At 33.6% G+C, this 27,351-nt stretch overlaps 2 protein-coding genes and 1 long non-coding RNA gene across 5 annotated transcripts in view; 2 read left to right on the top strand and 1 right to left on the bottom strand.

Annotated features, from left to right (window-relative positions):
• The window catches only part of LOC134538306 (zinc finger FYVE domain-containing protein 26), a 138,562-nt gene extending 132,928 nt beyond the window's left edge, over positions 1–5,634 (top strand). For all 3 annotated transcript variants that reach the window (XM_063379502.1, XM_063379503.1, XM_063379501.1), the window contains one exon: positions 1,487–5,634. In XM_063379502.1, coding sequence (XP_063235572.1) covers positions 1,487–1,654 — 168 coding nt within the window. In that variant the 3' untranslated portion in view covers positions 1,655–5,634. The remainder of the gene's footprint in view (positions 1–1,486) is intronic.
• Positions 5,635–8,479: 2,845 nt separating this feature from the next.
• On the bottom strand, positions 8,480–18,643 carry LOC134538307 (uncharacterized). The gene is made up of 2 exons (XR_010076119.1): positions 18,005–18,643; positions 8,480–13,719 (listed from the first exon to the last, which is right to left on the bottom strand). It is a non-coding gene; the product is annotated as an uncharacterized LOC134538307 (long non-coding RNA).
• Positions 18,644–18,842: 199 nt separating this feature from the next.
• On the top strand, positions 18,843–26,951 carry LOC134538305 (exosome complex component RRP46). The gene is made up of 6 exons (XM_063379500.1): positions 18,843–18,974; positions 21,140–21,259; positions 22,141–22,254; positions 23,287–23,408; positions 25,131–25,271; positions 26,558–26,951. Exons 2-6 carry the CDS (start codon positions 21,172–21,174, stop codon positions 26,738–26,740), a joined length of 648 nt encoding a protein of 215 aa, XP_063235570.1. The 5' UTR covers positions 18,843–18,974; positions 21,140–21,171; the 3' UTR covers positions 26,741–26,951.
• Positions 26,952–27,351: the final 400 nt, after the last annotated feature.

The raw sequence follows: 27,351 nt of genomic DNA, 5'->3' as shown, positions 1-27,351 counted from the left end.
AGGAAAGATATCCAAGAAAGGCATGTCAGACAACCTACTGTCACCACACAAAAGTTAACATGATGCAATGTGTGGTGCAACTGTGTTTAGTCGCTGTAATGTCACTTTTATATCACTCGTGCAATGAGGCAAGTTGTGGAATGTTAAAAAAAATAAGGGGAACACAGGGGTGAGCAGAGGGCAGACGGCAGTCTTGTTTTTACTATTTAATATTATATATATTACGTTCAATAAATTATAACATGTATCTTCAGGGGGTGGGGTGTTTAAAATTTTATGAAGATAACGATTTTACGAATGCAATCCAAGCGACCGTGAGCGTACGTAAAATCTGGATTCCAGTGTAAATTGCTTCCGAGTCTACTGAAGGTAGCGGAATCCTTATCCCTTTAAACACTTTTGAAGGGGAAAAGTGGTTTTCCTCTAAATTCAAAATTCGAACATAAATTTTACGTTTTAGACTTTTCTGAACAATAATTATTATTTGAGTAACTTTAAAGGTGTGAGCTTACCTTAAAAATTGTGAATATTCGGAGCGGATGTGACGAATGAGGAAAACTAAGAAACACTACATAATAACAATGGTTTTTATCTTTACACTTTTCACTGATTTGTTTACACTTAAGTTATTTATACTGACTGAATACACTAAACTAAATCTAGACCAGATGCATAAAACTGTAGACCTAAAGAGTATTGAAAAATCTGTTTTGAGATGTTATTTGTGAACATACACAATATTATGACGAAAAAGTAGCAAAACATTTCGCCGTCTACAAGCACGTCAACTGTCGCGTCGTCTAACTCTGACTGGTCTAAATCTGTTGTGTTGTGTTATCGCGTGAGCTTGGGTAGCATTACGAAGGGGAATGACTCGCCACGAGCGTTGCGCTTGAACAGCGTTTTCTCCCTGTACACAACACCTTATATCGCAGCAGCAGAAACTAATGCTTGAACTAACATAAAAAATGAAGTAGATATTTAAAAAATGATATACAATAATATCTTCGTATTGAACCACTTCTACATAATACCGAATTTAAATAATTTTCTTTGAAGTAAAACACCTGACTACACTATATTTTTTTCCCTTCCCTGAAAGCTAGGGGGGGGGGGGGGGGCCATGGCCCCCCCCTGCCCCCGGGTATGGGCGCCCTTGCACTGATCCTAACAAAGTATTATCTTAGTTGAAACTTCACAATACTGCTTTACATTATTCTGGGATGTTTGATGTTTGTATTAACTATCCTTTACTACATGTAACTTTTTACCTTTGGAAGAAAAACAATTTTGTATTACATAATAACTACACTTTTGTATTAAAAAAAATTACTTTCCACTGTAACTCCTGTGTCATTTCTTGGGACTGTAAAAACAATTTGTATTAACGAGAGTTTTATTTTAACAGGGTATGTATTAATGAGGTTTCCACTGTACATGTATGTTTGAAAGTTCAGCACTTTAAGAAGAACAATTTTGCCCGTAGATTTCTGCTTACATAACCTGTCGGCAGTTGAAGTCTGCCTACTTGCTGGCAGTCAAGCACAACAGGCTGAGCGACATCCGTCGAATTCTCCACGAAGCAGAGCGTTTGGGTCAGACCAAGATAAAACAGATATGTCTCAAACGACTGGCTCTACATCCTGAGGTCTGAATTGTCTTATTGTCTGCAGCAGTTGTGTACCCTGTGATATTTGCCTTGATGTGAGATATTAGTCACAATATAGTTGTAAATATTTTTTTATACGTACATATGCATTAGAAACTCGTCAATGTGATATTCACTGGAGAGTCAATATTTTAAAAATAATGGTGCCATATTTTAATGAACTACAACAGTCCAATTTTGCTTGAGTTTGTAAAATGAAACCCAAATACATATAAAAATTACCATCAAAAAAAAAAAAAGTTAGTGTGTTTCAATACTCGCCAGAGGTGTGGAACGTATAACCTCGGTTAACGAGCAAATTCATGTGTTCTCATGTTGCAAATACACTTATGATAGGAAACTCTGACCAAAATTTAATGTAGAATTCTTCAAAATATTGCAGTGTGTGAAAAGTAAAATAAAATTTTTGTTTTCAACTACATTTTGTGACCTGTTTCCACACCAGCCGTAAGAATTCATTGTCGTAGCAGCTGCATCGACTATCGAATCATTGGATTTGCAGAGGAAAATGTTTAACTATACAGTGAAACAGCTCTGATCAAAGTGAAAGACTCAATAAAATACTAAACCCCAGCTTTGAACCTGGTCTTCGACAAGAAATTTTATTAAAATACTGCCCACCTTGTTGAAATTCATCAAACAGTTAATAGTATGGCTTTGTGAACTTTGGTTTTCACCATCTTCCACAGATGGCAGCACCGTGGTTACGCTTTTCCATTTCATTCACTATATTACTCCTGCCAAATAGTCGTATACAGAGAGCTGAGATGTTACACATAAAAAAATTAAAATTGTTTTCACAAGGCTGGTTCCTTATCTTCAGTAGGTCATAATAGCATAACCTTCCAGTCATTTTTTATCATTTCATAACTGCTTCGTGTCTGTTGTTTCCTGTCAGTACCTTCATCTTGTACTTCAGTATTCCCACATTTCTGTTTGTTTTAAAGGATTCTGGTCTCCTCAGTTCTCAAATTCATCTTGTACTTCAGTCTTCCCACATTTCTTTTTGTTTTAAAGGCATTCTGGTCTTCTCAGTTCTCTTTGTGTGATCAAACCAGTCTCAACATTTTATCTCCGTAGTCTCCTCCAGTAATTTAACCTTTAGTGTACCTGCAATCTCTTTATTTCTTAGTCTACCTCTTCTTTGTAACTTAATTTTTTTTTTATTCCTCTTAAGAATCTCATCTCTTTCGCCTGCAAACTGCTTAAATACTTTGTTACACCTGTGTTTCTGCTCCATATGCCATGTAGCATTGGTTAATAAAAAAACTTGCAGGTTCTTCGGCTGGTGTCACACTACACTATGGGTTTCTGCTGCTGCTGCGGCTAAAACATCAGAGCGTTTTCTTGGCTGAATATTTTCTTAACAGCTTTTCTTATAGTGCTTAATGCAGGTATCAGAATCGGAACATGTAAACAAGTGATCTAAAAGAAACTGGTACCCGCCGGTGTTCATCCGCAAAGTGTAACACCGGCCTTACGTATTTACTTTTTTTTTTTTGCTTAATTTTAAGTATTTCATCACCATACCCTGCCTTAAACTTTCTCTTCCCTTTGGTAATCATCTTCCTTCTGATATTAATAAAAATAGAGTCCTATGTTCATTTTTTTTCATTCATTTTTTTGCTCTTTTCCAGGTGCATGTATAGTCAATAATTGTATGTAGTAGTAACTTTGTCTATTTACCTAAGTTAATACTATCAACTATTGTGAAATTCCTTGTTTTACACCTTTTCTGTTTTATATTCCCTATACTCTGACACATTATAAAAAATAGTTAATGAAAGTTTTTAATGTTCTCCTCTATTTTTTTTTTTAAAATCCATTTTCATAACCATGCACAAGTTTAATGTTAGAAGTTAGTTTTTTTTTTAACCAAATTGCATGTAAAAAAATAGGTGAACAACTCAAGCATGTAGAATTAAATATGTTTTCAAATGTTATGTAAATAATTTTTATACTTAAAATATATTACTAACCTATTAATAATAACTAGGGGGATCTAGTGTACATTTTAAATTTTATTAATCATAGTATTAACTTTTTATAGCCTGTTAATATTTACGTATGAGAGTACTCTATAAAATTGGGAAATTTGTTACTCAGTTGAAAATTTTGTTTTTCAGTCTCATCATCATCTGAGTACACAATTTTTAGTACAGTATTCTAGTTGGCTAATTCATACTAGAAATAATTTGGAAGTATAAAATACTTACAATTAATTAGTGAGTTGTCTCTAAAACATGAAAGTGTTGGATTGTGTCTTTGTTATTGATTTATAATGTGTTTATGTAATTGTTGCACGTGATGTTACTTGTGTGATTTTTTTGTTGTTATGTTTGCTGTTTTTAAAACACAAGATATTTAACAGTCTGGTCACCAACCCATTTAACGTAAGGGGATGAAGTTTCGATAACTGTTGGTGCTACTGTATCACTCCTTAGGCAAATTCCACCATGTTGGAAAAAAAAAAAATGCAGTGAAACATTTTTTATTAATATTTTTTAATAGTTGTTTATAAATATGATCAGATGAAATAAATCCAGTATAATTCTATACAAGAAAAAAGTTATTTTGACAATATTTAACACTTATTTTGATTACTAAAAGTTAAATAATAATACAAAGTACTTTTCTGTTGAATAATCTGCTGCTTGTATTTTTATTTGTTCCATATTTGGACAAACAATACATTACTTGGAGGTAAACACTAATCAAATTATGTAAAAGTAAAGAGGGTGAAAAAATTTAATTATAGAAAACAATCTGTGGATGTTTTGATAGAATCCTTGCAATTAGGTAAAAAATATATAAAGATTTTCACTATCTAATTTATATGACCCTTTGGCCATGTCTGTCTTCAGCAGAGAAATATATTATAATTTAGTATTCAAAAAATGCAGTTGATTATTTAATGAGTACTTATTAAAATACTACTCATATATTCTAAGATATTAATTTAAATTATATGGTGTACAGAACAATTTTAATCTAAATTTATTGCCTAATGTAATTAAAATGTTAAATTAAATAAATAATGAATTCAATGTTGGCCAAAATAGCTTCGTAAATAAATTTTTTTAAATACCAATTTTAAAAAGGATTACTATCGTGGACTTTTTGGTAGGCCTTTGTAAGATCTACAATTCTATAGTAAATTAATGTGATGTGTTAGGCGTAAACTATGTAAGCACCCTAAAAGCACCTTTTTACGACTTGATATCAAACCATTGAGATGTCCCTATTATCTTTATATTTAATATGAATGTATTATGTATATAAACCTTCTGAAAGAAATTTTCTGACAGTGAAAACACACAAAAATTAATTATGTAGTTTAAAAGTAAGCGAAGAGATTGACAGATAGCAACTTGATTAAATAGTTTTTTATTTCTACATTTTTTTTCTCTCCATAGAATTGTAAAGTAATTTATTGCATCTAATCACCAAAATAACTTTGGTAACAACATATAGCGAAAGATATTTAATGCATAATTCCATGTTTATGCACCAATCAAGCATGTTTAAATTTGTTCAGTTGAGATCTGATCTTAGGCACCAGGTAGCACTGTTGTGCTGGGTTGAGTTTTCATTTCAGTATGTATTTACGTTTTTTTTTTTAGCAGTGTACAATTCCATAATGATTTTTTTTAAGACCAATGCTCATCTATATTTTGTGTTTCTATAGAACAGCCTACCAAAAATAAATGACATGGTACTGTAATTTTTTTTTGTTAGTCACATTAAAATGGGTTGAAATGAAAGACTGTATAGGCTCATCGTGTTCAACACTGGCCAAGTGGCATCTTAAACCCAATCTCTCCCCCTCCATTACAATCTATGGTTGCTTTAAGATTATACTTATGTATATACTCTGAATGTATCTGTGATAATGTATATACATACATACTTTTTTTTTTAAATGTATTTAAATGAAACAGGTTGAAATAAATCATTAAGAAGAATGGTTCTTATTTTAGCCAATCAAAATTGAACCGATATATTGAATGGATAAACTGGCCCAGCAAAGTTGCATGATTTTTCAAGATTTTTTTTTGTGAACTACATATTTAATTATAATCTCAAATATTTGAATGTATTATTTGGTTTTATGTAAAGTGCAATGAATTTTTTTTTTGTTTTTCTAAAAAATTGTTTTCAAACCAGTGGTCAATTGGCTCATTTTCAGTGTGTTGCCTCATTTCTTTTTATTGTTACAAATGAGGCTTCCTGTGGGGATTCTAATTCTACAAGGACATGCAGACTAGAGCATGAAATTTCCCCTTAAATTACTACCACATACATTTACTGACTTTCAAGAATGTGGACAGCCTGTTTGTCAGAGAGAGAGGTCATGTAAGCTATATTTCAGTATTTTTAAACTACTACAAAACTAATTTGGAAAGAAATTTCAGGAAAAGAATATTTTTACTGGGGCAGGCGATGATTGAGTACATAGGGAAAGGGATGGCATCAGTGCAAAGGTTTCTATGACTACGAGTCAAGTCCTAGTCCACAATCTTGCTGCTATGTTTCAGGCTATTTTTTGATCAGTAGAGACCTGCAAAATTCGCGGATTCATTCGGTGATAAGCTAGAATTCAAACACATATACCTCTTAGATAATTTTGCTATTGGCTTACTGTTCATCTGGACGAATCTCAACCAGTTATAAACCCTCAACCAAAGAAGGATCGAATCACAGACAAACCAGCTGAGACGACTTACAAGTCGGCAGCCAATGAACTTGCGTTATTTGCCCGAGTGTACAGGGGTATGTGCAGTCTATCCTGAAGGCCATCGAAACCGCAAATTTTGCAGGTCTCTAATGATCAGGCATGTCACATTCCTGCAAGGCCTAGTAAAAATTAAACTTTAACTTTTAAACTGATTCTAGACTGCAGATGATTCTCTTCAGCACTTTTCTCTTGATGGCAAGTGGATCCATCCGTATGCCACATATAGTCCCACATGCTTTAAAGCATCCCTACCAAAAAAATTCTCCAGAAGGGCTGTAGAGAATATTTCTGTCAGGAAAACTCAAACTAAACACAATCATAAGCACCAAAACAAATAAAGAACTAACCACATTAAAAACGAGTCTAATGACAACTGATGGTAGTTAAAACCGAGAGAGAAAAAAAAATCTAACTCCAATAATATAATAAATGGGATCACTTACATGAAATTCCACAAGTGAAAAATTAATTTTGTACAGAGTTATTCATAGCTTATAATTATATTAGCTCTATCATAAAATAAATGCTTTGCTCACAAAAAAAATAAAATAGATAAAACTGAAATAATAATCAGCTATTAAAAAAAAGTGAAATGCTCTTAGACTTGCAAACTATATGGTTCATTATGGAGCACTGAAAGAGAGACCACCATAGCAAGTAAAAAAAAAAATCATCATTTATGGCTTATTATGCTCTTATCATGCACAATAATTATATTACTGTAATACACTTCTGTGGACCAACTGTAAACTAAAGCAAATAAAAAAAAAATCATACACCTGATAAATGAAATAAAAAAATTCTCCACAAAAGAAAAAAGGTTAAGAAAAAATTTAAATATTGGCTTTCTTTATGACAAAAATAGATTTTTTTTTAAGGAGTTTATTAACAAAATAAATGTATACATTGAGCTTAAAAATTCACATATGTCAAATTGAATCATAGCTGCATGATTATTGTTGGCATTAAATAATGATTCAACTGACATGTATCAAGACAAAAGTTATTTCATTCAATGTTTACGTGCTTAACTGTCAGAATTACATTACAATAAAAATAGTGTAGAAAATATTTAACAATAAAAAAGAAAACCATTCACAAAAAATTTTTTTAGTCCATTCTCATAGCATTCCACATGACAATGTGACCTACAACAAATATATGTTAACCAGGTACAATATAGGCATGTATACAAAGAAAATTATTTTACAAAGCAATGCTCAAAGGAGTAAAATGACAATGATTTTGTATCTACACCAACACTACACACATCTCGTGATTGTAAATATGTATATAAAGTAATTTTAAATTGATTCATTACTATAAAATGTACAACTTATAAACTATAGCTTTCTTTTCAGTGTGCAAGACAGTATTTTGAATAGTGAAAACCTCCAAATTAACATATATGCAACAATTTTATACAACAAATTGGAAAAATACTATTAGATTCTACAATAATATAAACGCAGTCTTACAGTTTTGCAAAGAAACAATATATTAAATAAAAATAAGGATGGAATGTAACAGAATGTACACTAGGAACACTTAACATTAGATTTTATAAATGAGCAAATTCACAAATGTGTGATATGCAATGTTACTAGATATGTAAGTAGGGCAAAATAATAAGCTCAGCAATTCTCAAGTAGTTGGGTACAAAAAACTATGAATCACACAGACCAGATGGTACAACAAACTACGAAACAATACTATCACCATCATTCATACAAGTACATAAATAAGTGATCATTGAAAAAAAAGGTTTCTGCAGTCTTATACCTTGAAGACAACTATAAGGCCAGGTTTATAAACTACGCTAGAAACACAATAATGCAAGGAATGCAACGCAAAGAACGCCCAACTTTCAACTTCTTGCGTTTCTGCCTTCCATGTTTGAAGTGAGTGTTACAAAAAAATGTAAAGATGCAAACGTTATGTGCATTGAAGGCCACAATGTTTACATTGTAACATTGCAGAATTCCCACCCCCTACTATTTTTCACGTTTAATAAGACTATTTTAGGTTTAGTGTTTTTGTGAATATTTTTATAATTATTTTTAATTTCAATATTTTGTTGGTGATTATTAATTTAAGTTATGTTTTGTAATGTTTTATTATTTGTTTACTTCATAATTGAAAATTAACATGTGTATTATTTACATTTTTACATATTTTTTAAAGCATAGCATGAATAGTTACACGGTAGTTTTCGAGAACAGTCTAGAAAGTTTCAATAGAAAGAAAGGACATGGGCGGGACACACTGGCGCGAGCACGCGGACATGTAACTGCGCACCAAGAAACTGGAACTTTCGCTGGGCGCAGTCTCATCAGCCAATCAGGGTGAACTTCGAGGTGACGTGACGTGTCTCCCCATGCCAGTATTTTTCAAGGAATAATTGTGATTGGTCGGTTGGCCCACGGGATTTCTCCCTTTTGTGTTGGCTCAGAAAAAGGAGGCAACTGCGTGTGGCGAGCCAGTTGTCGCTCGACAGTCGCGGAGTGTGGAAGTGTAGTCGGCAGCTCGACAAAAAATACGAAGTGATTTGCCAAAGGGACCTTTTAATGCCTGTTAGTCTGGGCCTGGCCGAAGAATAATTTTTGTTTTGTTTTGGACATTCTAATTTGAAATTAGACTGCAGGCGTCGGCATTGGCTCCAGGGTGACCATCACCCAACCGGGAATGTTTTTTCCACTGGGTAATTTTTCCCGGGTTATGTAACTTTAACACCGGGACTTAATAATTTTTTTTTTTATAATATCAAGCGCCAGAAAGCCTTTCTGACGAACTGGAACTACCTATTGGTATGTATTGCAATTTTTTAGTACCAGAATTATTTGATCTCTCTCTCTCTCTCTCTCTCTCTCTCTCTCTCTCTCTCTCTCTGTGTGTGTGTGTGTGTGCGCGTGCGTGTGTGTGTGTGTGTGTGTAAACTTAACCAATTTACAAACTTTGGCCCGAGAACTGAACTTTGTGATATAGCGTGCAAGTCAAGGTTGTTTTTGTTTAGTAATAAACAAAGGAAATCCGAAGTAGTTTATTTTTTAATTTTAAATAAAAACTCTACCAAATCAAAAAAAGACGACCTACATGTCTATAACAGTGTTGAATTGTATTAGTTATTATTCCCGGGTTGCCTTGCTGGGCCAACCTGGAATGTAACAACATTACATATAAATGATGCTTTTACTTATTGAACTTTTGCACAGTGAAAGAAAATAACTATGTATTTCAAAATAAAATTATACACAATTTTGTATGTTTATATGATAAACATGAATTAACAAAAGAAGTCAGGTGAAGGAATTAGTTTTATACCGTTTCAAAATTTCATTTTGTAGGGTTGGCGGCATCCTGCGATTTACGTGCTTTAAAACGACATCAATTTACATACTTGCATTGGTTGCGTGTTGTGTTATTGCGTTGTTGCGTTCCTTACGTAGTTTATAAACCCAGCCTAACACTACAAGTCCGAGTCACGTAACTTCACTAAATTCTGTCATTTGTGTAGAAAAGTAGGAAGGATATATTGTATCATTCCATCACAACTGCTAACGTCTTGTTTCAAAACAAAGTTGATCTGGGGTGTGTGTGATACTTTCTTATCTATTAATGCTGTTTCATAAGCAAATATAAAATACAACTTCCAAAAAAATAATTATGTCTTATAAAGCACAGCTTGACCAGAAATTATTATTATTTTTTTTAAAGATTAAATGTGTAAATTTGGTTTTCAGGCACTATTTTATTTGTAACTGCCAACCTAACACCACACAACAAGTCATAACTTATCTCCAGACACAATACTTTACAAATGGCAGGATTTATGTTTACATACTATTTCTTTGGCTGGAATGTCTGTCAAAATTTAGTGCAGTAACGTGAGACAAACACTAACTTTATGACACAAACATCCCATGTAAAATCTCTAAAGTAAAAATCACATTATTTATGAAGGTGGTTGTTCATTTTATTTTGTATGTATATAAAATACAAATCATAACTTCTGAGCTCCAATTATCCTTTTAGTAAAAATTTGTACTGTAAAACCAATACTTTCTTTATGGCAGGGTTTGTTTTTTATGTACTTGAAAAAAAAAAACCAGGACAGGCCCATACATTTCCAAAATCTACATATTTAATATGATTTTTTTTAGAATAAAAACTCTGAGCAGATATATGTAATTGCTTAATTTTTTTTGTATTTAATATGTACTTTACAATGCTAAATCAGACTAAATAAAACAACCTACTGAATAAAGTGTTGAAAACCTGAGTTAGATAAAAATGGTACATTTTAACCAGCAATGAAAATTACATTTGTTTACAACTATGTTGAAAATTGTGGGTCGGGTCATAAATTTTTTTTATCATGTAGGTACTTGAACATTACCCAAACTTCAAAGCAAGTCCTGACGGGAGAAAATCGGTGAAAGGTCTCAGTGAAGGGAGAAGTATGTTATTTTCACTGATGCAAGGTGAGCTTTAACAAGACCTCAAACTACAAACCACACGGGAAGTGAAGCATGCTGAGAACGATAATGTTATTTCTAAACCCATAGTTGATGTAAGTTTTTTGTGAATACTAAAATTATAATTTTATATTATATAGTTTGTTTGATTATAATTTTATCTGTCCCAAAACAAATTCCTGTATACACCACTGGAGAAAATAAAGAGAACTATGTTTGCATCTGGAAAGGAATTACCGTAATACTGTATATCCTATTCACTCAAGTATTAAGGAAGGTAGTTTTATTACTTAACTTTAAAAACAGTTTAACTGCTTGTTTGTTGAAACTATTGACCATTTGTTATTTTTTATTTAAACTAAAATCATTCCAACTATATTATAATTTTTTTTTGGGAAGAAATGGAAGGCAAGTAGTTGCATGTAGTTTTACAGTTTCCATTATGTTTTTTTTCCATCTATGTACAGTTGTCATTTACGACCCACAAGACATTAAGTAATTAAATTTTAATACTTTATTTATTCCTTTAGTAAATCAAGAAAATAAACAGCGTGAAGAAATAACTGAACCTATAATAGCGATGCAGGAAACTGGAATATCATCTCAACGCTGTGCTTTCTTTTAAGCCACTATACTTTGCTACATTGATGAATGGTTTATAGACACGGGTCCAGTATCCAAGGCAAAATGAAAATTCCCATACCACTTATACCGACGGTCAATTTGTAAAGTTGAGCAACCCTGCAACCAGAGGTACCTTAATCACATTACACAGTAACAACCCTGGTATGTCACCAGGAACCAAGTACCACAGCAGTAACTGGAGCCCAGAATGGATGTAGCATACTGAACAACTGCTGACCCCTATGATACACAACAACCAATCACGCACACAAGTACAATATCTACTCGAATCTAAGACATCATTTATTTTATGATGATTTACGCTTTTGATCCGGTTTCTCGGAAGAAAACATTACCCCACAAACATAACATACACTTCAACTCAAGCATTATATTTATTTGTAATAATATAGTAGAGTCCTGTTAATCTGAACCATGCTCGTCCAGACATTTGATTAATCCCGATGGAAAATATTTTTTTATTTATTTTACGTCAGCTCGCAGATTAAAAACATTGATTTACATATACAATACATAATATTAAAACTGAAATAAAGCTGCAGAAAAAAGTAAAAAAAGTTGTATTTGTAAAAAAAATATATAAATTTTTTTAGTTTTAGCCATTGAAAACTTGTATTATGTGCATTTTAAGGTATTATCAGTTTAATCAGGACTTTCGGTGATTGTCCGGTCACATCTAGTCCGGATTTATGGGACTCCACTGTAAGTAGTTTACCATCACTGCAGCACTGCTAAGCACAGTTTGTCTACAGAATGTGCTCGTCAATCTTACATATATTTGGCTGCCTTAACCTCAAAGAAGGGCAGGGAATAGGCCCAGTATTGATTTTAAATAAATGAGAGCCTTGCTAACACAGTGGTACACCTGAGATTACAGGCCTTTTATCATTATGTGGCGTTCTACTAGCTGCCACGTTTCTTTCGCCAATTCCTGAATTACAGTCTCGTAGCATAACCTGCTCTAATGATACTTGAATGGTACCACAATCAAACATTGAAGTGGCATTTGCGTTTTCTCAAAATAAAAGTTTATTGGTTTCTTTATATTATTCAATTTAATTTGGCAAAGTTAAGGCAAGTATGTCTTATTTTACACCAACTAGTACATAACATGACATGTAAAAAATAATAGCAATAAAACATGAAATACCATTTTGTGAAGTTCTCTTGTAAAAATTATAAAATTGTACTTAAAATCATTTGCTGAGGCACCTTTCAATTATTAAAAAATGTTGATAATTTTGCCAGCAATTATAGAACGTCATCAATATAGTCAGCTGCACTCCCCTCAATTCTCAAACTCAATAAATTGGGAAAATGTAAAAGCATTTATTTGTAAGATGTACCTACAAAAAAAAAGTCTTAGAATCGAGTGAATTCAGTATTTTTTGTAACTGCATACATTTTGTATCTACAAAAAATCTTAAACAGTAACTGTTTCTGTAACTTAAAAAACATGTTTTAAACTACAGCAACACAATGCTCCTTGCTAAATACTAAGACTAAATTGGGATCAGTCCCCACCATTTGGAATTTTAAATTTTTGGCCTTATTTTTAAATTTGAGTTATTTATCCATATTTTTGGAATGGCAGGGCATGAGTAATATATTGCATTTGTTACGATTTGTCATTTAATAACACACTCTAGACAATAGCAACTATTATTGTTGTAATAACTACACCAGTCCATGAATGTTAAATTTAATAGTGCCCTAAGATAGGTTTTATGCCCTGTCAAGCCATAAATTGAAATATGAAAACTTTACCGCAATCCATGGCTTAAAATTTAAAAATCAGATAGTGGGAACTTACCTCCCTTGATTTACACGTAAACCAGGCACCTAACATTGTCCAATACCATAATGATACAATAAATATAAACATATTTTCATATGAAACCATGTACCAAGATATGTGAATAAATTTATTACATAAATATTTGAAAAGAATAAATAAAACTTCTTTTGCAGACAGGCTATTATTAAACAGCCTAACTGATCAAAAAGCTACACATAAAAATTACACAATGCTTACCTTGTGTAGAAATAAACATATTTCTAATCTGCAATAATACTGCAAACCGCTCAAGTGTCTCACTGAAAATGTTGGCAGTGCCATTCCTGCATCGAAACTGAGTTGCCACGACACGCACGCATCTTGATGCACGCATCAAGCAGCAACATGAAAACACCTGGAACAAAATCAATACCATCTTCCATCAGGAACGTATCAACCATTTTTTTTTTTGGTGGGGATAGGGGTAGGGTGTACAGCAAAGCTAGTATTCAGAATAGCTGTTCAAATTCTTTGGCCAACTTTTTTCTTTAGAAATAAAAGACAATTTTTCTGTATTTAAACATTTGGTAGTCAGCGTAATTTACTCATTTGACAGCATAATATTTTTGGAATTTTCTTAATTTTTTTTACATATTACTTCTGATTAGAACTCAATGATGAAATTTTGCTATTCTGTTTACTAGTTACTAAAAGACAATTTTGAGAAAATTTCTGATTTTATTTTGTACTGTCGGGCCATTCCATGCACACGGGTGTGACATTTGAATGATATTTTTCAAACAAAAACAATATTTGTATGTATTATATATAACTAAATGTGTTCCAGGCATATATACACAAACACTGCAGTTAATGGGCTAATTGACTGCATTTTCGTTTGTTAAAAAAAATTTATACAATTTTTTTACAAGTATCTGTATTTATTTTACGGGTGTGACATATTTTGGACACAACAGTACAAAATTAGATGTTTATGTTGAATTCTCTGTGAAATCTGAAAGGACTTTTGCCAAATATAACCATATGTGGCCAATAAAAGGAACGTAGATAATTATTCCTGTGCCAATTTGTATGAAGATGTTCCTTTCTTTTTACAATAAATTATATTATGTCATTACGGGTGTGACATAATATGTTACGGGTGTGAGACTGTACATCAACATGGCTGTCACTTTTGTAGACAGATTTGATTTACACTAAATCACCTATGTCATACCAACTTCTTATATTAAACATTGTACATAATACTATGTAACAAATTTACGACAATTTTTAATGAACTCTAACTTTATACAGGATTTTAAGAACGTACATTATCTCACACTAGTATAGGCTTCAATGACGTCAATATCCTTTTGAAATTCATAGTACACTCTGTTACTGACTACCTTCATTACTGGTTCTGGAAGATACTTCAAAATTTTTTTGATAAAAACAAAACACTTGTCTTTTTCATTAATTTTGAATATTCTTTTATTGTCTTTATCATAAAGTTTTAAAAACAGTACCTTAACTTCCTCACCATAAGGGTCAGTTGGGCACATCCCTACAAATTTGTATGTTCTCTGCTTTCCCTCATATTCTACTAAAACACATTGTCCTGGTTTGAGATGATTTGTTGAAACTGAAAGGATGGGTTCATCGTCACTGAAATCACTTGATTCCGTTTCTGCATAAATGTCATTGTATGATACTTTTTCCTTCGTCATGCTGCATTTCTCTAACGTGGAGAAAGATGTGCGGCTCACTAAGAGACAGAACTTGTTGTTCGATGGTTTAAAACAATGTTTTGACTGAAGTCCAGGTACAGCCTGTGCATTGTTCCACCGGTCCATTAGCATCCCTTTGAATTTGTGAATTTCTTCCATGTTTACAAAAATGCATTTTATTCCTGAAATGATTTCCGAAGCACAATCGAAAAACTCTTTCGCATTAATAAACCATTCTACGGTGGGACTTCACCTCATTCCACACTTCATATTTGACCATTCCTCCTACACCATCCACTGCCCCTTTGCCATGAGAAGTGACAAAAAAATGCCAATTCCCATCTAAGAAGAAACATTAATTAAATAAATTGTATCTTTTTTCTCTTTCAACTCCTTCCTGTGCTTCCTCTGGCGTTCCGAGTCCTTCAAGCGTTTTAATTTCAATTGTCTTCTGTTATTAGGCCTACACAAGATATCCATATTTTTCTTTCGTCTTGTCCTATCTCGCTCTTGTTCTTTACTTAGGTGCTCCTTCCATTTATCTGGATCAGCTTTCAATCTCTCTCTCCACTTATGTACACATTCTTTGCTGTCCTGTACCTTCATCTGTAAAAAGTAATAATAAATATACATGCAAACTTAAAATTTACAGCTACTATACATGGCTAATAAAACAAAACTAATTGTTACCTGTAGTCCTGACACATTCCAAAATGATTTACTCTTAAAAGCATGCTTTAATACCTTAAAAGAAAAGAAAATTTTATATTTGTGTTACGGGTGTGACACTTTTTAATATTAATCTTTACTTAGTTAATCAAAATATAGCCAGTTAAGGGATGGTCACATTAAACATTGTCATATATAACCTTTCATTCACATAATGAAAACATGTTCAGTTCTTTATTTAACGAAGCATGTCAACTTTTATCAATTTTTTGTTACGGGTGTGACAGATATGTATACAGTTACTAAATAACTAAATTCATGACAGATTAACTTACCTACAGAATGGATATGTTGATGCTTCTTTACTGCAAGGTTAGCACTGTAAACACTACCTAGTGAATGTTACAAACAACCTTTTTGGAGGGAAGATTTAAGCATGCCAACTTAATATAAATCTATACAAAAATTTTCTCATTGTGTACATGGTTTCCTTTAACATTTTAATATAACCTAAAAACAAACAATTGTTACTACTGTACCAAAAATGTTAAATACAATACTTAATTATCCTAAACAAACCACAAAAAGTGCTATAAATAATTTTTAATTTTTTGAAGATATGTCCAGTTTCGCATGGAATGGCCCTGTCCCTTTTGAGATATTTTAAATTTATTTATAGCCAAATATCAATAGTACTTGAATGTCATAAAACCTGCAGGATGGATATGTGTGTGTGGTCTCAAATTTTAATAGTATCTACTGGTCTATTATATCTTTGTGGTGAAAACATGTGTTAAGTATCACTCTTTCTATTAGAAAAAATTGGTCTAAAATAGTTAATTTTTTTATATTTAACAAACATAATTATCCTAGAAACGTAACAAACTTTGGGTTATGTCATGAATAGTAAATAGTATCATACAGATTATGATGGTTTTATTTCAAACTGATATAATAAACAAAATAGTTATATAACTTTCCATTGACCTTTGAAGACACCAAAAATGATGCATACTTCTAAGCAAAATTTCCACTGGAAGCCAAAGTATTAGTGATAAAAAATGTGAAAAAATCATTTTGTACTCCCAAATTTATAGAAAAAACCTTATAGTTAAAAAATAAATACAAAACATAAACAACAATTAATTTTATTATTGCTTGATTTCATGTAGATTGAGACTTTATTGGTTTATAACTTGTCTGCTAACAATAAATACTTGCCAACAGCAGGTATAAATACTATTTATTGTAGCTAGAAAAAAAAAATTATATTACTGCTGGTTTTTCAGGAAAGAACTAACCACTTTAGTTCCATCCTTGGTCAACATCAAAACTTAATTTGTTAAGTAAAAAGTTTGGAAAATTGTAAATACAAGAACAGCAACACTTAATAAACCAAATGGTTGTTTAAAAAGATTGTAATTTAAGAACATGTTATATAATTAAATTATAAAATGTGGTATCACAAAATATAATCAACCATAGTGTATAATATGATACCGTAGGAAAAGTATCTTCGGTATTGTGTTTTGTACATGAATAGGTAGGACTAAAGTATAGAACACGATACCATGGGAGAAATTAATTCGGTTTCGTGCCTTATACTAGAATGGGTAGGGCTCAAGTATAAAACATCATACTGTGGGAAATATTAGTTTGGTATCATGTCCTATACTAGAATAGGTAGGACTGTAGTACAGAATATGACACACAAAAGTTAGTTTGATAGAGAAACGTGGTTTGTGCAAAACAAACACGTGAATTCCCTGCCCAAAACCCCCATATTCCTGTGCTTGTCCCGTAAGAATGTAGGGGTGGTAATGATGTCAGCGCCGTCATGTTGGGGATGTCATCAATATTGTTATGATATCAGGATCTAGACTACTCTCGTACTACCTTAGATTATTTCCCAGAAGCTGCAACCCTACTTATTTATCACAAATAACAGAATTAATTATATCTGTGGCACATAATGCACAACTATTCAGAAAAGTTCTACTCCAAAATTACCTAGGTTAGTTAATGAAAATCAATTTAAAAAACTGGGGTGAAAACTACAGCTCTATACCGGTATACAGTATGTGTGAATGTGTGTGTATTTATCGTTGGAAAGCAAAATGTATGGGAAAGATAGGACTCCACTGGACGTTGGCCAATGATAATAGACAAATAGAAGAACGAAGATAATTATAATATGTAGATGTAATACTGGAAAAAGTGAAAGAATGGATATAATTGTGAAAATAAATACGAATGATAGAGCAATGGTATTCCATCAAAACCCTTAGTTTTTATACTTACGAAGGTATTAGACGTCATTGGAAGTTGGCTGAGGAACAGAAATACCAATATCTTCCTTTATTTCTTGATCTGCGCCCAATTTATCTTTCGAAAATTGATTCAATTCTTCTTCAAATTTGGCCATAAAATCAGCGTCAACCTCTTTGATTTGTTTCAACAGCTGATCACACTCGGCCTGGCCCCAACTCTCTGACCATTCCTTGAAGAGTTTAACTCTGCACTGGAATAAACTCGGTGGCCTGTCCTTAAACTCCAAGCTATCTAGTCCCGAGACGAGACCGTTGACGTAATTTGCTGGTGAAATTTTCTGTGCTAATATAGGCAAAAAGTCACTTCTTTGCATGTCACTCCACTCGTGGAACCAGTTTACAATGTACCGTAACTGAGCTTGCACCGAATAGCCTGAACTCGAACCCATGGCAAAATTTAGACACAAAAAACAGTCAGTTGACAGTAACCCTTATAACCTGTAACTTTTCCTGAAACTTCTTAAATCGGAGCGTTAAAGTACACTCTTGGATACACCGTGTCACAAGCACTGCGGGTTAAATTACCTTATTTATCATTCCTTCGTTAAAAACCTGTCTTTCAACCTCCGCTATCCGCACGTAAATAAAATAAAACAAAATCAAAACTGACTAAATTGCATATGGTGGTGAAGAAAATAAAATTTCTCGGCTCATTGTTTATTATATATTTAGTTCATGATGATTTACAGAGGAATTAAAAATAGAGTGAAAAAAACAAAATATAGTTAAAAAATAAAGCAAATAACTTGTATTGTTTTTTACGATGACAATATATGTATATATAGAAATCTTTTACGATATATCAAAGGGTTGGTAGCAACGGCTTCTAAAATGGCTGCTTGTAATCGTTTTGTTTTTTGTTGTCAATCGCCATGTGTTTTGGTTTTGAATAGGAATCAATAGGAATACACCTGCAGTTGGACTTTCACACGGTGGCAAATGTATGTAGCGATATCATATAATGAAACTATAGGAAAATTGAGTTTCTCTAATATATCTGGTCAGAGATATTTAATGTTTCGAATTAGAAATTCCTTGGAAATGTTAAGTTTTAGATGCTTATTGTATGCACATGAAACTGTATACCAGGCAACATTTTATAAACAATAGGTATTTATGAGACCCATACATTACATCTTGACTGCAAGCTTTGCTTGAATTTATTTTCTTTTGGACTCTTGGAAAGTTTATTATGGTTATGCAGACCTGCCAACTCTCATGATTTTGGTGTGAGGCTCACGATTTTAAGGTCCATCTCACGCCCTCACGCCAAAATAGTTTCTCCTCACAATTTTTCGGGGCCCCAAGATTTTGTTTGTAAAAGTTACAAAACAAGTTTTACGAAAGCTTATAGTAACGAGTTTCCATCAATACTCGAGTCACGTAAAGGAAGCAATTTTTCATTTTGTAGCGTGTGCCGTGCTGATTTTTCTATCTCGCTTAGTGGAAGAGGAGACATTGTGAAACATGTCGCTACAAAAAACACAACTAACACGTGAAGTGTATTGCTTCCAATAAAAAAAATTAATTTTGCTGTGAACAGTGATAATAGTGTTACACGAGCAGAATGTTATTTTACATCTTTTTTAGTTGCAGCCCTGCATGATCACTACACGACAGTGCTAAATTATGTTCAACTAAATTAAATCTGCAACCTATAATTTGTTGAAATAAATTTTGAAGCAGAGACCATGTAACATAAGGAACAGGTATGTCACTTAAATTTAAAGATTCTTATTTGTTTTTTTTTATATCTAATCTGTATTTATGGGCCTGAAAATTTTTATCGAGGACCTCATGATTTTTTAAATTTGAATGTTGGCAGGTCTGGTTATGATGTTCAAATTCTTAGGATGCCCCTTTCATGCTTGCTCCGTTTACACTATGATAATCAGATTAGTTTCGGTTTTCGATTAAAAGTGAGATAAGAAAGATTTGCCAGATATGCTTTGTGGAGTATAAGAAATTCAGCATTACACAACATTTTCAGAAGAGTCTGTAACCCCACAAAGACCACAAGTATACAATATTGTTTAAATTCAAAACTGCACATTTATACAGAGGTCAGTAGACTTGAAAATTGAGTGATTAATTTACACTTGTAGTTGGGCTTTCACTCAGAGGTAAGGAGTTATCCCCTCCCCCCCCCCATTTTAGTCATCATCTCAGATCCCTTGCATCTCTCACCCCCAGCAGTCCTTCCTCTAGCCCATTCCACTCCCTCCCTGTCCTCACAAGGAAGGCGTACCTATCTCTTTCAGTTCGCCTCTATACCTTCTGGAGCTTAAACCAGTGATCTGTCCACACTTTATACCCACCTTTGTGTACCTAGTTCCCAGCTGTCTTGATCTCCCCCTCACCATGTTACCACCTTAAGCAGCCTGATTAACCTTTGCACCCTTCTTCTCCCTGGTAATGCTTCCCACCCCAACTCCTTAATTATCTCAGTCGGACTATGCATTTCCCCCTCTTGCCCTTCCCTTCTCCTCCACGTCACCCACCTTGATGCTCTACGCAGCACCCTCTCATGCTCCCTTACCTCAGTCACGAGGTAGGAGTCCCAGATCACAGCCGCATACTCCATCAGTCGCTCGACAAACGTGGAGTATGCCATATCCTGCTAAGCAGCCCCAGTGCCCTCCTACCCTTACTCACCACCTGCTGAACATGTTTGCCCATCCCAGGTTATTCTGCAGGGTCACCCTTAGGTACTTATACTACTCGGCCTTCTTAATCTCCTGCCCCTTCCACATATACATTTCCCTCGTTACCTTCCTCTTCCTCGTGAATCTAACCACCTTAGTCCTTCCATCTGACATCCCAGTCTTCTCTGTCTGTCGTTCCAGTCTTATCAGATCCCCTTGCAGATCAAGAAGCAGTGATGGAAGGCATGTTGCAATAAATCCAAACACAGCTTTAATGTCTATTTAATCATAGAGTCAAGTACTCAACGATAAAATAATTGTTCTAAATATAGCTCATGGAGTAATATTTTAACATGATACAAGGAGTTCATTGTATACCTAAATTTCTCCTTGTATTCTCAACATGGTTATGTTAATTTTCTCACTCAAGTGTTCTCATCCAAGATGTTTTTTTTTTTCAGGACGCCAAACTAAATTGGCTTTATAAGTGAAGATGGATGAGGAGGAACACAAGTTACGTCCACTGAAATGTGAATTATTTGCTCTTAGTCGTCCTGATGGGTCTGCAATGCTGATTCAAGGTAGGAAAATGTAAAAGTAGAGTCAATTAACTGAGGTTCCATTTCATGATTTCATCCGAGCTGACATAGAGTACTGTTACCAGCTAAAGAGTGATGAATCATTTGCTTGCAACTGTCTCACCATATTCAGCCCACTTCAGCACTATTTTTGTGGAATATTGATGGCAAAAACTATTTTCAAAAAATTCTACGTGAGTCATCAGTCAGGATAGAACACATGCCATAGCTTTATGTGTATATATTATGATTAATGCGTGACCAGATAACTTTGGTGTTCAAAATAGATTTTAAGTAAGCTGTGTGTTTGTCTGATAAGCAGAGTTAGGCAGGCTGCTCATTGAAGAATTATATATAAAAACAAATATAATATGATCACTGAGTTTCATGAAACCAAAATTTTACATTGTTTTGCAACCAAGGTTTCATGAAATTTTGTAATTATAGTTTCATGCAACATAGTATTGTCACTTTTGTATGTAAGTTTCAAGTGCCAGTTTGAATCATTGACATTGTTTTTATAAATGTTAATATTATTGGTGAGTGTTTAGTTTTTTCTTTACTTCATGAAGATACGGAAAGGAAAAACTTTGGAATTTCTCCTCATTGGTACTTATTCCTTTGCAACTTCATGACTATGTTGTCTGTCACTAATTATTGCGTAAACCTAGTAAAGTTTCCTTTTTTATTCTTAGCCACCAATACAGCATTAGCACTTCCTATTCTTTGTAGGACAGCATTGTTGAAACAAATTTTTGAGTTTGATTGGCGTGCGATAGTCATTAAAACGAATTTCATGAGACTAATTTCATGAAATTTGTTTCATGAACTAAGTTTCTTCTGTCTGCGGCCCACCTTATGTTACGTATCTCCTTGTTTTCTAGGTGACACCGCAGTTTTAGCAGCGATGTATGGCCCAGTCGAAGTCAAAGCACAGAAAATGTCAATAGAAAAAGCATCAGTTGAAGCAGTTTACCGTCCAAAAGTTGGAGTCCCACGTAAGTTACAATATCTTACAAACATTTATTTAGTTATTCATTAATGTAAGTAATGGATTATTACTGTATTGTAATTGATATTTTGTTTTAAAATAATAATTTAAGTAAATTTTTTCTTTATCAATTCTCATTGTGTTGGAATAGAAAGAATATAGGCCTAGTGCTATATTTATAATTATCGATACTTTATAGTAAAACTTTATTCAGACGTGGTCAAGCACAGTTTTCACAGTGTTTTGGGTGTCAAAATATGGCGATCCGGAAGTAGTGCCTCAGATTGACAACTCCATGCAATAAGATTCTTTGCAATGGATATGGGAGTAGTTGTATAACTCAGGAGGAACAAAATATGGACACACGCCATACCTAGACACCTGCGAAATTCACATTATTATTTTGGCGACATTCTAGATTGCAAATGGTTGTACCGTTTAAAGAGCCTTGTTATTGGATCGCTGGTTATATGACATCTCCCGAACGACTTGCAGCCGATGACAAAACACCCAGGGAAACATCTGACAGAATCACGTGCGACCCGGAGAGAAGGTGTAATGTAGCAGCGGCCAATGAACACGTGACAATGACTCGATCATGCCCACATTTGTGGATTCTAGCCTGGCACCGGAAAATACAGTAAGAGTCTGGATTAACCGCAGCCACCTCGGATAAGCAAAATCTCGGATGACACGGATATAATAAGAAAAATCTCTTGGATTTCAGTTGACCCAGTGGTATCATTTTTCAGGGTGATATTTTGCTGCATTTCTTCAGTGTGGATTCTTTCACGATTCTTTAACCATCTTTACTGGAAATGGCGCTTTAGGTCGGTTTGGTTATTGAGACTGTACTGTAGCTTGGATTTGGAGGTCTATAAAAATTATACGTACAGTAAAAGATCATGTAAAGAACGATTCAGTGACTTTTTTTTTTACAAACCGTTAGGGATGATGGAGATGTTCATTATGAAGAACGTTCATGTGGTGCTACTTTGAATAATAACAGGCTGTTAATTTTTTGTTTGTGTTCTTCCAGGCATCGCTGATAAGACACGTGAAGAGCTCATAAGAAACACGTGTGAAATATCGTTAATGGCCACGCTCCACCCACGCACTTCAGTAGTGGTCATATTGCAGGAAATGCAAGATTCAGGAGGGGTGAGTTGCCTCACCAACATTTATTATTGTTAAACTAACCCTGGCTTTGGAGATTAGGCGTGCCACATTGGTAATGCCCTCCTCTGATCGGTTGGCACTAGTGCCAGTAGGAGAAGACCTCTCCTGATTGGCTACCTAAGGAAGACTCCCGACAAGTACGTAGCCCTACTATCTCCTAGCTAATATTTTACTCTCGACCCTGAAGTAGCCTGTTGCAATGCAAAACAGATCTTTGGTATAGTCTACAGGATTCGTATGTCTCCTTGATTTCCTTTAAATGTCCTTAATTCAACTTAAATTATAATATGTATAATTTATCCTACAAAAATTATTGATAAACATTTTATTCAAGTCGCATTAAAATTAAAAAAAAAAAAAACAAAAAAAAACATTGGTTGTCTGTATTAATCATAATTTTTTTTGAACTCTGGCAGCAAAGAAATGTTTCATATGTACTTTCATTTTGTTGGTGTTAACGACACTTTTTAGCTCCTAGCATTCTCATTGTGCTTGCTGTTCTTTTGGTAATGACGATGATGATAATTTTCATTAATTTAATTTCCTGATATTAATAATAGTTTGACTTATGGTGAACTATGAGTAAAAAATAAATGTATTGTTATTCATGTATAACTGAAAACATTTAAACCCTCAAAAACACTTTATTTTTTATTTACGTAAAAATGTACGAACCCTGGTCTACAACTTTGATGTGGCTCAACCTTGAATATCAAGTCAATTTATCAGAGAATGGTGACCCAAGCTGCTATTTATTTATTATTATTGTTGTAAGCAGTATTTCTTATTGATATCTATATTATCAAAGTCTTTTGTGCACTTTTTTCGGCAGAATGTTTTACAGTAGCTGTTTATAAATGCAACTTGTGTATGGTTTTCTAAGATTTTTTTTGTCGATTTTTTGTTAGTTAACAACTAGAAAAATAAATTACTTTATGTACATAATTTGTTAGAACTTTGTTGAATATTTGCATTTTTCTGTTTGTAGATTTTTATGAAGTAATATTTTTAAAATGAGTTCATAGAAGAAATTTTATGTTTGTTACTGAGTTCTGGAAAGCCAGGAAATGCAATTAGCCTGGCAAAAGTTTTAATTATTATGACTTTTACAAATAGGTGTTAGCAAGTACACTAGAGTCTCGTTTATCTGACCTTCGCTTATCTGATATTCCTAATTACCCTATTTGCCACCGAAAAATAGACATGCATCAATCAACAACAAGAACTGCAAGTTGCGTGTTTGAACGTAGTCTATTTTTTGTTGCTCTAATTAGTTGCCCCCACAATCTTAAATTAATTTAAATCATAGGTACTGAAAGTACTGTATTTAACTTGATCCAATTCTGTTGATATTAGTTCATTTTTTTTTTGTAAAACATTATTAGGTTTGCAATCTGTTAAATAGCATGATTTGATGTTTAACAAGCTTTTTCCTAACACCTCCTTACTATCCACCATTTTCTCTTATCCAGCATTCTGCCAGCATAAATGTGTGGACAAAATTTGTGATATAACACAAAATGCATTGCTTGTATAGTGAAATATCCAAAGAAATTGTCCTGGATAAAAAAAAAATAATTGCCCAACATGGCAAATTAAACCAAGTCTTAAGTGGTTGGAAAGTTTTTTCTATTTCCAACTAATACTAGCTGAAAAAGAAAAAAAAATTGCCAGATACAAATGTTTGCTAATTTTTTGTTTTAGCTGCTGTCATGCGCTTTAAACGCAGGTTGTCTGGCGCTGATCAACTCTGGGATTAGTATGAAGTTTCTTATCGCTGCTGTCAACTGCATGATTAATAAGGATGATGCTGTCATTCTCGATCCTGATAACAAACAGCTTAAGGTATGATTGAAGAGTAAAGTTCGGTTCTATTTCAAACATCTACGTTACTTAGTCTAACAACTTGTAGTGATTAGCCTTATCAGTTTACCCAGCTTGCGTCAGGTGCTCAAATTTTCCCCCCAAATTTTTTCCTTTTACGCAAGGAAAGAACCCAGTATGGCCAATATACTAGGCTATTTACCTTCGCACTTATGCGTGCTGTTGGGATAGTAATTCTGTAAATAATTCCACCTAGACCGCATCAGTATAGTCAAAATGCATAGTGTGAAATTAAAAAAAAACATAAAATTAAGGTTTTTTTTTATCACATGCGTATGTACACAAGCTTACGATAATGGAAGCTCCAGGATTATAGCATGCTGCGATCCACTAGGGTACAGTTGTGGTACATGTAAATTGAGCGATGCCTGGGTGTTGGGATTGAGCTCAGGACAATCGTCGCGTGAGCGTGATGCCTCAGAAATCACGGCCACTGATTTTCTGGTTCTGATAGCAGGCCTGAACACCAGTCATGATTATAGAGACGAAACAGAACATCTGTAACTTGCATAATCTTGAAATGATGGCTAGAACACCTGGGGGAAAAAATCATGCAGTGCCAATGTTTTTTTTTCTTCATGGTACTCACGTGTGTTGTGAATGCATGTTTTGTAAAGTTTTGTATATAGTGCAGACCATAAGTCTTGCGTGCAGGGTCTCCACAGTTAGTACTTTCGTACTAGATCTAGTACTTTTATAACTTTTTTAGCGGTTTAGTACAGATCTAGTACATATTCTTTAATATAATAATATTATTGTAACTCCAATATGTTTTATTATTAAGCGTAATTATTTAAAAAATAAAACTATGGAATTTATGTGTGTGTGGTATGATATTTAAGTTCGAGCATTGCAATGTCATAATAACTTCCTAAGTTGTTAAAAATTATAACATATTAATTTAGTACTTTTTTTTCTAATCTAGTACTTTTTTCTCACCTAAGTTGGTACAAAATATTTTTTCCTTGTGGACACCCTGCTTGCGTGCTGTTAGTGTGATGGTAAGAGGACCGAGAGGGGTGCGACACAGAAGTGGAAATAAGATGTTTTTAAAACAGTCAATGTGTAAACCGAGCAGTGCTGAGTTGGCTCTGATGGGTTCCATAGGCCTTCTCTTATTTGACATTGTTATTCAGTTCTGAGAAGTTTTGTTTCCACTGAACTAAGAAGAGTTTGGCCTGCACTACTGTATCTCAAGGAATAGGCGTTAGCATGTACCTATGTCTTTTGTTTTCGCACGGTTGCAGGAAAGCAAGGCGACTCTGATGTTCGTGTTCGACAACGTGCAGAAGAACGTCGTCGCCTGCCACACGTCGGGAATGTTCTCGCAGACCCAGTTCCACGAGTGTCTGCTCAAGTGCCGGGAAGCCAGCGACATTGTGTTCGCCTTCTACAGGAACATAGTGAATCAGTACGCCAATGTCGTGTGAACTGGTAGTGTTTTTGCAGGCGACTGAACCTTACATGTTGGTCGGTCATCTTCGATAGCATTGGACAATAGGCACTGAACATATATTTTAAATGTTAAGTGCGAGTTGATACCACTTTCGTGAGAAGAACTTTAATGTACATGTCTGTAAAATGATAATTTTATACTATTTAACTTTGAAATAAAGAGATAAATAAAATTTTTATTACTTATCTGTTGTATTTTGTCAGTTGCTTTGTTGTTCTTTAATAAGTTCTGTACAGCGAGCAAACATGAAATCATGTCAAAACTAATTTTGCTTTCCGTAAACAATATTGTACATTTATTTAAAAACTTTATTTTAGTTGTGCATTTCATTGACAAGGTCATTATAGATGGACAGCAACTGTACAAGTAAGTAGTGGAAATAAGAGAAAGAATTGGTTATGACTAGGTGTATTGCGATAAAACCGAAATAACACGGAAAACCATGTCAAAACACTGCGTTTAAACAAAAATGAATAAAAAAAAAGGAATCGTTTCATTTTTGAAATTCAAGGAATATCATGTGCATGGATCAGAAAAATTTATTTAATTTTTTTTATTGTGCATCTCTTATTAAATCAATTTGAA

Source organism: Bacillus rossius, chromosome 13 (genome assembly GCF_032445375.1).
Source record: "Bacillus rossius redtenbacheri isolate Brsri chromosome 13, Brsri_v3, whole genome shotgun sequence".
Classification (NCBI taxonomy): domain Eukaryota; kingdom Metazoa; phylum Arthropoda; class Insecta; order Phasmatodea; family Bacillidae; genus Bacillus; species Bacillus rossius.
Note: the sequence above shows the minus strand (reverse complement) of the source record. Positions and strands in the feature narration are given on the sequence as shown.